The following is a 12,605-nucleotide window of genomic DNA, read 5'->3' as shown; positions in this document are numbered from 1 at the left end:
CTCTGCCAAGGCTGGTCAGCTGTATCATTTCTGACAGCTGCAATCACAGCACTATGGAATGTGGCCATTTAATATCGATGTACCTACAAACAAAATGACCTTGCACTGAGCACAGCAGTGTGTTATGCATGTGTACGTTATGTACAGATACTGAACTGCCTCAGAAGGTAACTTATCTATTTGAAATTCAGCAAGGAGCCGTCTAAAGCAGGGGTGTCAAACTCATTTTAGTTAAGGGGCCACATGTAGTCTTTTTGGATCTCAAAAACGACGCAGTACTCCGCCAAGGCTGCTCAGTTGTATCATTTCCAATGGATCTAATCTTTAATAAATGATGATCTTGCGGTGAGCACAGGCTGTGTTATATATGTGTATGTTATGTACAGATAACAAATTGCATGACCTAAATATGTTGTGGGTGGTGGGAATTGATGGTACTCGGAAAAAACCCCACAATTTAATGAATTGTTCCTTGTGTCATTTCTGACGGATAAGTCCCGGTAAGTCTGCAACAGCTGATTTGTAGTAGGATCACAATCGTGATCGTCAGCAGGCAGCTGATGTAGTGTTCAATGTCAATGTTCACTTGTCTTAGTTACATTGACGCTGTGCTGCTATCTCGCAATGATAAAGAAATCTTTAATAAATCCGTGGATCCAGATTATAAGCCGCATCACTGCTAAAATCTAATCAGTTGGTCCTTGTGTCATTTCTGACCTTCCTTGAAAATTTCATCCAAATCCGTTACTGTTTTTGAGTAATGGTGTGCACAGATGGACAGATGTTGATCATAACATAACTCCGCCGCTTCTTGGCAGAGTAAAAATGGAAACACGTTAAATAAGAAATTGCAAAAAAATGTTTTATTTCAAAAAGAAAATTCAAACCAGAGCACAGCTCCTGTTGATTACAAATGATGTCATAGGTGGATGTCATGTTTCTATGGCAACTACACATCCAACTCGTCCATAATGAAGTCACTGATATGAACACGTTGCAGTAAAAAATCTTAAAGGGAGTTAAAAAAAATAGGAATTATATTTCACAGTGCCTTATTGACTCATTTAAAGAGGCTCAATTTCAAGGCTGAAGATCCACACAAGGCACACAACTTCTTCACCAGCATCCAAAAATGAAATGTCAAAGATGAGAAACTGGGTGTTATGCAGTTTGTTTGTTTTTTAAAAAGGTGGAGTCTGTGATTCTATTGTTAATATTATTAATACACTTTGTCAGATTCAGTGAGTATCTCATCCAGATAGCTGTCTGTTCAGTGTAGGTAAAAATCTGGTGTTAGTACACAACTCTGGCTCTGTAAATAGAAAACAAACTAAGGGTCTCAAACCGATTCACACAACATTGTTCCACTACTGACTCCACTAGTTCACTCCACCTTTAAACTGTTAAGCAAGCAAAAGATTCAAGTCAGAAACTGAAGAAAAGTGAATCAAACTCTTGGTTTTTCGCTCTTTGGCACCAGAACAAAAGCTCAGACCAGTTTTTCCAATCAATCTCATCATCACATGCTTTCAAAACACAGTTTAACTGTAGGTGTAAACATCAAAACAACATGTTTGAGAATTATTTAAATAATCACAGGACACCTATCAAACAAATCCAAAAATAATATTGAGAATATGTTTTCATCTCATGATTTTAAGACACATAAACAGTTATTATAGACAAACTATACAATGAAAGCTTAAAGACCTTTTGAATAAACAGGCAAGATCTGTCACTGAGTCCGTGATCAGTACAGTAGTTATTGGTGCTGTGTTCTGCACTTTTATCATCAGTGAATCATGAGCACATTCATGCTGGCACATTACAACAGTGTAAACACAGGAGAGCTTCTCTGAAAAGACCGCCAGTCTTTCTTTTATGTCTCTCACCAAGAAGTCACATTTAAAGGGAAATCTGCTGAACTGTTTCACAACATGAATTAAGAACAGAGTGCTGCTCTGATAGTGGAAACGAAGGTTAACGGGATAAATCTGTTTCCAAATGGAAAATACACTTCCTGTCCAAAAAAAATTTGTAGGATTCATGGGGCTCACATTGAGAATGAGTGGATCAGGGAGCATGAGACATCATTTTCATACATGGACTGACCTCCACAGAGTCCAGACTTCAGCAACATTGAGAATCTTTGGGATGAGCTGGAGAAGACTTTGCACAGCAGTCCGACTCTCCCATCATTAATATAAGATCTTGGTAGAAAATGAATGCAACTCTGGACAGAAATAAAAGCTGTGACTTTGCAGAAGCTTATAGAAATGATGTCACGGTGAATGTGTGTCGTTCTCAGAGCTAAAGGCAGTCCAATGAAATATTAGAGTGTGTGACTTTTTTTTTGGACAGGCAGTGTAAAACACCTCTAGGCAAACACAGAAAACTATTCGAATAAAAGAAACAAGCAGTTTCAGGGAAATATAGTCTTAATTTGTTCACATTAACAGCACAGTTGGAGTAAGATGGCAGCTACCAATCATGTTTAAGTTTACAATGTGCTGATTTGATGTTTGAAAAATGCAACACAAACACCTTTAATAAGCTGTGCCTGCACGTCACAGTGCTTCCATCCATCCATCTCGCACACTTGTAAGAAAGAGTCTGTTGTGTTGGTTTTTAGTCCAAGTAATGTACAATTCACAGTTGAGTCTTGACTGATGGTTGGGTTTATGCTGGAGGAGGATGCTGACCAGCAGCACCTGCTAATCCAATCAGTCAGCAGCACTGCAGTCTTAGGTTAGACCTCCTGAACAAGGCTGACAGGTGAAAGAGTGATCTTAAAAAGTTGAATCAGTAGTCCTTTCCGTGTGCTCCTGATTTGTGTAACAACACGCCTTCTTTTCCTCGTCTCATGATTGTAGCAGCAGATGAACCAGATTCTCGCTGCTGCACTCAGAGTTCAGCGACGAGTGACACATCGGCCACGTTGCTTGTAGTGGAAGTGCAGCTTTAAGGTTTTTGATGTGGTAGAGGAATTAAACCCTGCAAGTCAGATGGCCATGGGGTCTCTCCTGGTGAAGGTACAGTCCCACATGATGCCGTCTCCACTGGGAAGATGGCTGGAGGGTAACAGGACCCGAGTGAACCAGTGACTGAAGAGCAGAAGAACAAATGGGCTGAAATGTGGCTGCAAACAATTCATTTTACACAGCTTCATTATGATCATTTTACATGGACAAACCTCACATAAAGACAGATGTTCTAGTCATTGACAGGCATTAAGGAGCATAAACCATCAATAAATACAGTAGACAAACGGTCAGTTGTCTCGTGAATGACAGGTTAGTAAGAAAAGGACAAATGCGGTAACGACTCCAGCTGTGCCATGTCCTTCCCTGAAAGATGGTGACCACCTGATCGCTCTATTTATATCTAGTGTAGAGGGAATTGGCACTCTGGGCAACAGCCATCATCAGTTGTTGATGTTCTTTTAAAAAAAAAGTCTTTATGACCAACGACTGGCAGGGATCTGATCTAAACACTTAACCTGGTTCCATCAGTCAGGCCCAGTAAGAAAAATGAAATATGCCAATTTCCCAGAACTGCTGAACAGTTCCTTTTGAATTGTGTTTTGAAAAAGTCTAAAAACTCTTTATTTTAAAGTCCACGCAAAGACATTTTTTCTCTATCTAAACACATCAGCAAATAACTGTTGAAAACTTGTGAAAAGAATTATGTAGCACTGAACTGTGGAATTAGCCTCTTAAACTATAAGATGTGGGTTTAATTCTTATAGCAGGTAACAGAACAGATGATTACTGCTTTACACGGACATCTAACAAGCTTCACAGATGTTCGACTTTTCTGTTCAGCACATCATCCAGCCTGTTAAATCAGACTCTGTTCTTTTTCCAAATGAAGCTTAAGAATCGTCAAGGTTCTGACTTTTCTTTATCTATCTCGAGGTGGGATAATTCAGGAAGCTCTCAGATCTGAAGCAGTGGCTGAACTCACCTTCTTTTCTCCACACCAAACAGCAACTTCAAGTTGTTCATTTTACCATGATTGTATGGATTCCTGAACACCTGCAATGGAAGAGAAGAAACTAACAGAAATTGTTGCATTGTCTAAATAATTATCTCAAATACTTTACAGCAGGTGAAAGGGACATGACCACACTGACCGATTATAAAATCGTTGAAAACATTTGGGATGATGCAAGTACACAAAACAATAATGTATAAAACACTACTGGGCTGCACAGTGGCTTAGTGGTTAGCCCTTTCACCATGATGCCCGGTTCGTAACCTGCCATCCTGGGATCTTTCTGCATGGAGTTTGCATGTTCTCCCTGTGCATGTGTGGGTTTTCTCTGAATATTTCACCAATTTGGAGCTGCACCCAGCCTGCCTTCAGCAGTTTGTCTTTCTTGGGCATGGTGCAAGAACACTGGTATAACTATTAAGATGGTACTAAAGGCCCAAACAGTAGGTATGCACATACCATGTAGAACGCATACTGCTGTATTTCATCTGATTTTGTACAAGGGTATACTTACTTTGCCCTTCTCCCTCAGTCTTTTGACCTCTTTGCGGTTGATGTGTCGCTCCACGCTGGTCTCTCCTCTGCTGATGAGCATACTGTGCCACAAGGTGAGTCCTCCCAGAGCTACTGCCACCGAGCTGCAGGGACGAGGAGGTGAGGAAATGTTACAACCTGAGCTGTCTGTGTGACGGTATCCACTTTATGAAACAGGGAGATATGAGTGGTGAAGTGTTGCTCACCTGGTCAGCACCCAGAGGAAGATGACGCTCTTATGAGCAGTGGTTTCTCTGAAGGTGAAGTCGGGAGGAGGAGTCTGGTAGTAAGACTAAAGGGGACAGGAAATACATTGTCAGTCTGGTGTCAAATGTTGTAAAAATAAATTCACAGATGTCCCCAGGTGATGTCACAGATCAGGTTTAACCCTCGTGTTGTCCTGCGGGTCAATATTGACCCATTGTAACGTTTGAAAATGTGGAAAAAAATATATATTTACAGTGAAACTTCTGATGTCCACATTTTCAACATTTTTGGGAAATTTTCGAACATTTTTGGGTGAAAAAAAAATGTTAAAAAAATATTTCTTTAAGAACATTCACAAAAAAATCAACCAAAATCCAGCGAATTTTGCTTGAAATTCTTGAAAAATGGTATCAGATTGAGATTCAGTATCAGCATATACTAAATATTAAATGATTTGGATAAAATCGGGGGTAAACAGCTTGATCATGCCATTCCTAAAAATAATAGAAAAAATATATGTAACATTATTTCACTCACAGATGTATCTTACAGATGCTTAAGCTCTTTGCTTTTCCAGCCCATTTTAGCTCAGCATCAAAACATTCCATACAATATAAGTAAGTTACAAGTTTAACAAGCTCGGTCCTGTTCGTACTTGGTCATCTTTGAACACAGACGTCATCCAAACTTTAAACCTAATTGGTATTCAATGCCAAGTGTTGTTTGTTTACCAGCTGGGGCACTTAATCAGAGGTAAATATGAGAGCAGAGGGCGAAGATGGATCGTTTTCAGGTTTCCCGTTTCGTCTGTCATGTGCCACCTGAGCTCAAATTCTGCCTTCTTGCTATGTCTGACAGGTGCTGCAACATTTCATCATAGCTCCTCATCTTAACTGGGCAGAGTGGTATCATTGGCAACACCTAGACGAGCATCATGGAAAGTGTTCATTAATCTGGTTAAATGCATCTAAACTGGCAGTAGCCTAGAGGTTAAGGACAAAAATCTCTCTTTGCAGCCTCACCTCTATGGCATTGTAGGCATCCAGAAACAGGTCCCTGCTGCTGATGCTGCAGTAGATGCAGCCCAGAGTCATGTAGATGCAGAAGGAGTAGAAGTAGCGATGGTTGAAATGGCCCACGCAGTTGTTCAACCAGGCTGGAAACGTGTTCAGTTCAACATGTATGACAAGTGGAACATCACAAAGCACAACACTTAAAAGGCAAAACAAAATTAACATTCATTGTCATTCTCCTCTTGGTTTGTTATTGATTACAAGGATACGACAGTGATGGTCCATCTTCAAAACACACCTGTAACAAAACAAACATCATCACGATGAGTTAAAAGGATGGTAAACTCATTTGATTTGCCAAAAGTTGAATAATCTGATGATCTTACACATTGCAGATGCTACAGTGGTGCGTCCTTGGTGGTTTTGGTGTGATACATTTTTTACAGATGGACACGGAGGGGATGTGAATTTTGTCCTGAAATAAACAAAATGCATCAATAAAGAGAATATATCATAACCTTACTGGAAGAACAGAAGTCAGACTAACCACAAGGCTTCAAAAAGGAAATGGACATAGCCACAAACTGTAGATTTAAAGAGCCCATATTATGCACTGATTGTGATGATCACCGTATGTTTGTGTGCCCGTCTGTTATTCCATCTGTGTGCAACATTACTCAAAAATGGAATAACGGATTTGGATGAAATTTCCAGGGAAGGTCAGAAATGACACAAGGACCACCTTATTAGATTTTGGCAGCAATGTGGCTTATAGTCTAGATCCAGGGATTTGTTAAAGATTTCTGTATCATTGCGAGATAGTGGCATGGCGTCACTGTAACTATGACAACAAGTGAACAATCATGTGATCGTCAGCTGCCTGCTGACGATCACATGATTGTGATCCTACTACAAATTGACTGTTGCGGACTTATCAGGACTTACCCATTCGACATTATACAAGGAACAATTGATTAAATTGTGGGGGTGTTTCCGAGTCCTTCAAATTAGTTTACAACAGAAAATACTGACTTGTTACTTCATGAAATACCCACATTATTGTATCACAACAATGGAAAAAATTGTTTCAAGCTCACACGCCACAGAAGACGTCACACACACAACACCAGTCTTGCTGTGAGGAGTTTGGTACCTTTGGTGGGTGTCCCGGTGAGGTGGTGGTGGCCTTGTAGTAATGGAAGACCACCATGATGAGAAGCCAGTGGCCGCAGCAGAGGTGCCAGACTATCCAGTGCACAGGGTAAGTGCTGAGGATTGTGGGTAGGACAAACAGGTAGACGATGACCACAACTGAGGACGTCAGCAGCGTCACGAGAGAGACAAACACCTGACAGAGAGAGGGAGAGAGAAAAGAGGGGTGAGGGTCAGGAAAGTAGTGAGGAGCGTAGAAATAAAAGAGGACCGAAGAGAACTGACCACTCCAAACCAGCGAGTCACGTTATCCACGATCCAGTAGACGGGTTCGAACGCACAGTCCAGCAGAGTGTCTGAGTTGGTGAGGCTGTTGTAATAAAGCGACTGGAGCAGCAGTTTGCTGTAACTCCACAGCTCCAACAACCTGCCGCTGATCAACGGTTTGCTGCCGCCGCCGCCTCCTCGGCCTCCCCTCTGCAGGCGGCACAACCGGCACCAGCGCATTGCGAGTCGCATGGCCCGGGAGAGCTGCCACCTCCAGTTGCTGCCCATACGCATGAGGCCGCCTCCCCTCCTAAACACTCTGCCTTCCAGACACACACAAACACACAGACACACAGACCAGCAGTTACAAACACAGGCTGCGTAAAACAGAAGCTCCTCGTAGCGCAGCCTGATGCCCGCTGAGGTTTCCATCGTCGCGTCCACCTCCTTCTGGAGAAGTCAGAGTGCTGAGACTAGACGGCTTTGATACGAGAGAAGAGGCAGCACAAGGGACTTCTGCTCTTAGAAAGTGTTCCCTTTCCTCGATAACACTACAGCCATTGAAGTACAGTGACATATGTCCATCAAAGCCAACAAGGACAGGAGCTATCAGGTAATGAGCTACGCCCATCAGCCCCTACAAATACACTTCTCCTGTTAATAATTCACACCAAATCCAGATCTGCAGGCCAAAAACCTCTTCGAAAGCAGCAGGGGAGATGCAGAGTGGTAACCCTATAAGAGGGAAATGCAACGGGATGAATGTCTTAAGAAGGAAATAAAGTGGATACCTGATCCTGAGGCATCATTTCATGAAAGTGAGTATGGGTTACAAAGATAAGACTTGTTCAGGTTCCCCAAAATAGAATGGCATTAATACTGAGAGATGCTAATCAGGGACTTTTAGTAGACAGTAAAAGTAAGGCCATCTTTGTTCACTTTTAGCTACAACTGAGATCTGCTGTAAAATGACGTCTATAATTGCTCATTGTTTTGTTCTGTACTATTGGAAATTTGTGATTGTCTGAAAAGAAATTGTAGCACTTCTATCAAAGCTGAAAAGATGCCTGTTTTTTAATTCTATCTTCATTAAAATGCATAACATTAATAAATTATGATCACATTAATTCAACATTACATTAGTATAATTGCTCTACACACATATGGATGCCCATTTTTGCCAAGAAAAAAACAAGCGAGAACAACATGTTAAAAACGTCAAACTAAAGATCATTTTGGAATTGATTATGACAATGCCTTTGTTGGTTTACCACTTAACCATTTTGTCTACAAAATGTAGAACATGTGTAAAAACGTTCATTCACAATTCCTGAGAGCCCACAGAAACATCTTTCATTGACTTCTTGATTTCTCCAACCAATAATTAAATAAGCAAAGATATTTATTTATGACTCAAAAAATACAAAGAAAATCATCTTCATATTTAAGATGCTCATATCAAAGATTGGTTTTGCTCTTTCTCCACTTTTAAAAAAACAATAAATCAGTTTAGGAAAAGTTGCCAACTAATTTTATGCATCTACTAAGATATATCTGCAGGTGTACAGGGGGTCCTCGATTTACGTCGGAGTTCCGTTCCTACGGCCCGACGTAAGTCGATTTTCGCCCTAAGTCGGAACTCTGGCAAAAATGTAAACAAAGCTGTTATGAGCATCACGATATTGATCAGTTCTTCGGAAAAGTCATGAATACCAATGACTTTCATGCAGTTCCACGGAGATGGCTTTCCTTTTCTTCGAAGCACTGCCATCAGAGTCTGGCTTATGCTTGGGAGCCACAATGAAGGGCTAAAAGTTAGCAAATGTAGCACAATCCAAGGTGGCGTACAACCGGCGAATGCAAACAAAACCAACGTATTCGTCCGCTTCGCTTGTCAGCTAGTTCCATGTAACTAGTTCTGACCTAATGACGAATAAACTGAGGACCCCTGTATTACTACACATTCAAATTACTTTTATTTAAAATTCAAGTTAATTTAATGGTAAGTTTGAAGATGACACTAGAGCAGATTTCACATCAATTTCTCAATAAAAATCAGTGAATTTTGATCTTAAAAAAATTGTAGTTTTCCATGCCATCAATGCAACATCAACAGATATTAGGTGGACTTGTAAAAAAAACCCGGCAAAAACAATGCAATGTAGAATTGGTTTGAATCAACTCCATTCTCACTGGGATAGCTTTGGTCTGTACCTGGTGTGACTACTGAGTTCCCAAAGGAATCAAACCGAGGGAGTAAACAAACCAGAGTCCCTGCTGGTTTGTAAATCCCATCAGTGTCACAATTTTATCTCAGTATCACATAATTCAGTTTATTTTTGTCATTCCAAATATTTCGTATGTTTCCTATTGCAGGCGGAAATGGGCTTCCATACATGTAAGACCTTAAAGCTCAACTCAACAGGCTGCTGACTGACTAAACGAGGTGTTGAAAGTCATTAAATTAATTTCCATGTTCTGTACCTGGCAGACATAAGAAACACAAGAGTGCCCCACAGCATGGCACTGCTGTCTCTATGGCAACTCGCTGTCCTAAATCTGGACTTAGAAGAAAGGCAGATCCCTGAGAGTGTCTCTGTAATAAGCTTTAGTCTGTCCTCTTCCTCTGCAGTGTCTCGGTCCCTTTGGGTCACAGCAGAGGAGGAAGCGGCTGGCAATTTTCACATTTAGACACGGAACAAATCCACTAGACAAGTGAGGGGATATTTATCACTATTTTGTCATCTATTGAAAACTACAGCAAGTATTTGCATGATGCGTCTTCACTCATTTCCTCTTGTATTTATGTAACAGAGTAAATACTTTGGATTTTGGCTGCTACTGAGACTTTAGGGAAGCCGTCTAAAGCCATAAGTCACTCTGGACAGCCAGATTTTGCCATTAAAATCTGTCAGTATTGTACGCTCTATACAGCAGTTGTCAGTTATTTCCCCATTTACAGACATCTGAGGATAATCATTAGCACCAGCTCTCTGTTTAGTCCTTTTGTTTTGAGTCATTTCAGTGACTTTGACGGAGCTGCACAGTTGCTGATTGATCTAACCAGACTGTGAAGCTGTTGGACTGCAGCAGTAAAAGGTTTTTATAATCTCTGTTCCTTCAGCTACAAAGTAATAAACTGCAGCAAACTGTGCATCAGAATCTACATATATTTAGCTTAACGTTAACAGCTATTCTGACCTTTACTACAGCTGCTGTTTTATTGGATTGTCATTCGTGACCATTTATTTCTGTTACTTGACATATTCATGCAGTGTCTGCTCTGAATGTGAGTTCACACTTACTGCATGTTAGGGAGGCTGTGATGAGACATTAACAACAAGGAAAACAGCTCCAACCAATTTTATTACTGCTCAAAAGTGCAAGATGTTAATTAATTTTCCTTTTTATCTCCCAGAAGCATCCGGAGAACAGTGCAGAGCTGAAATAATTAGTAATTTCAACAATTAGTCCATCAACAAATAAAATCTTCAACTACCTTGGTCATTTCCTAGCAATAATGGCAGACACCAACTACTTCCAGCTTCTCGGATTTCTTTGTTTTCTTGGCATTTTTTGGTTTTCACCCGAGTGTATTAAGATTTCAGCTGTTTATCAGAGAGAAAAAAATTCTGAGTTCAATCTGAGCAGGGGCTGGAAAGAGGCCATATCACCGGTCCATCACAGAGCAAACACAGTGAGACGGACAACCATCGATGTTTATGGTCTGCCTAGAATCATGCATGAGTTTAAACTGTGGAAGAAACTCTGAAGAAATCTAGAATGACAACAGACAAACAAAGGGTTCACAGTCTTATTATCATCTTATAACCACTGACTCTCTTTTTTTGCTTGCATTCTATATTTAATATGCATCAAGGAGAGATCATCCCTTTACACTTATTTGATTTAATTTGTGTGTAAATGTAAGTGTTTTTGATTGTGTTAACATTAAAGTTACAACCTGTGTAACCTGATAAAGAGGTTATATTCACAAAAAGATGTTTAAATTCAAATTTAATGTCTTTATTTAAAAAAAAGAGTAAATAATGATGATCAAAATGATCAGTAATTACTGACATTGACTGAAATTTACAATTTTATCAGAATAAACTCTTCACTTATATTGCCCAGCCCTGTCTTTGGATCCAGAGAACATCTGTTTTTTTAAATATCTGTATTTATAATGAGGCACTCCTAAGGCAACTTATTGGCATTTGCTCTGAAAAATCCCTAGAACCCCAAACTATTTAAAATCGTTAATTTTTCCGTCTTACAACACACGTTGCAGTGAAATTGTGTATTTTTTTTTTCAAGCCTACATCCCTAGCTGAGTAAAATGAACACAGGATGCCACCATGTAGTGCTCATGTTGTCATATGCCATTCATTAATCCCAGACCATATCATCCACCCTGCAGTTTGGATTATGTACCATGTGACAGCAACAGAAACACAGCATCCTGGTGTTGTTTCTACTGGTAATACTGAATCAGTAAAGAAGGTATTGATATCTGTCTCTGGTAAATGGCGTTATTAGCTGTACAAACATCAGTCAGAGGATCAAACACCTTTGTCCATATGATGGCAGAACACGTCTACAGACAACTGAGACAAAATAATATATCAGTTGTCCTCGTGGAAATAGCTGAAACTGACTGAATTATACTACCACCTCTTAAAATATCCAATTATGACAACAGCATTAAATAATTCCTCCATTTAGCTACAATATGCTTTAACGCTAGCCGGCTAACGGTTAGCTGCCTCCAAACACCAGTGTTCAGGGCTCATAATTAAAACCAAAACACCGCCTCGGGTCAAACCGGACACCGACAGACTTTACCTGGTCAGGAGAACGGGGCGGAGAGCTGCAGCTGCCCGATCAGGTCATGTTGAGGTCGGGCTCAAGGTTTAACGTCTCCGCTGACTGCTGCAGAAGCAGACCGACGGCACTGAGCGGTTCAATATACAACCTCCCTCACGAAGATCGTTTATTAGACAGATGAGACAATAAACACCACAAATAACACGTCTCTGGCGCAAATTCGGCAGTGAAATATTTTGAGTGAAATTTTAATCACCATGTGGCAGCGGGTGTCAACAACTGCCCCAGCAAGGGTAACTCCATAACCCCTTAAAATAACGGAAACTTCCTGAAAATCCATTCAGTAGTCAAAATATTGATCCAAAGTGGCACCTCTTCTCCTCGCTCTCTTTTCTGCTGTGAAAGTTAAAGCGCGCTAGGTATTCTGGGAAATGAAGTTATATTGTGCAACGTTAGTTCATTAAAATGCCCTTCATGTCACTCTGTCGTTGTCTCAAATGTTAAAACGACACCTTATTATATATTCACTGTGGATTTCTTAATGTGACAACAACAAATATGTAACAAAACGCTAATATGACAACAAAAACGGTGTTTTACCAAAATTCG

General features: G+C 40.4%; 1 protein-coding gene across 3 annotated transcripts; it reads right to left on the bottom strand.

The window, feature by feature from the left end:
* Nucleotides 1-841: 841 nt before the first annotated feature.
* Nucleotides 842-12,166, bottom strand: zdhhc16b (zinc finger DHHC-type palmitoyltransferase 16b). 3 transcript variants are annotated; one of them, XM_023262101.3, is made up of 10 exons: nt 12,015-12,166; nt 7,188-7,492; nt 6,904-7,098; nt 6,137-6,225; nt 6,020-6,048; nt 5,760-5,893; nt 4,737-4,822; nt 4,511-4,634; nt 3,967-4,037; nt 842-3,104 (listed from the first exon to the last, which is right to left on the bottom strand). In XM_023262101.3, the coding sequence occupies exons 2-10, from the start codon at nt 7,461-7,463 to the stop codon at nt 3,002-3,004; spliced, it is 1,107 nt and encodes a 368-aa protein (XP_023117869.1). In that variant the 5' UTR covers nt 7,464-7,492; nt 12,015-12,166; the 3' UTR covers nt 842-3,001. The 3 variants fall into 3 exon arrangements, with proteins under 3 accessions (XP_023117869.1, XP_035800268.1, XP_054860333.1); XM_035944375.2 differs by having other exon boundaries at nt 7,188-7,488; nt 12,015-12,159; XM_055004358.1 differs by lacking the exon at nt 12,015-12,166 and having other exon boundaries at nt 7,188-11,967.
* Nucleotides 12,167-12,605: the final 439 nt, after the last annotated feature.

The sequence above is a fragment of the Amphiprion ocellaris genome, chromosome 18 (assembly GCF_022539595.1).
Source record: "Amphiprion ocellaris isolate individual 3 ecotype Okinawa chromosome 18, ASM2253959v1, whole genome shotgun sequence".
NCBI classification, from domain to species: Eukaryota; Metazoa; Chordata; class Actinopteri; family Pomacentridae; genus Amphiprion; species Amphiprion ocellaris.
Note: the sequence above shows the minus strand (reverse complement) of the source record. Positions and strands in the feature narration are given on the sequence as shown.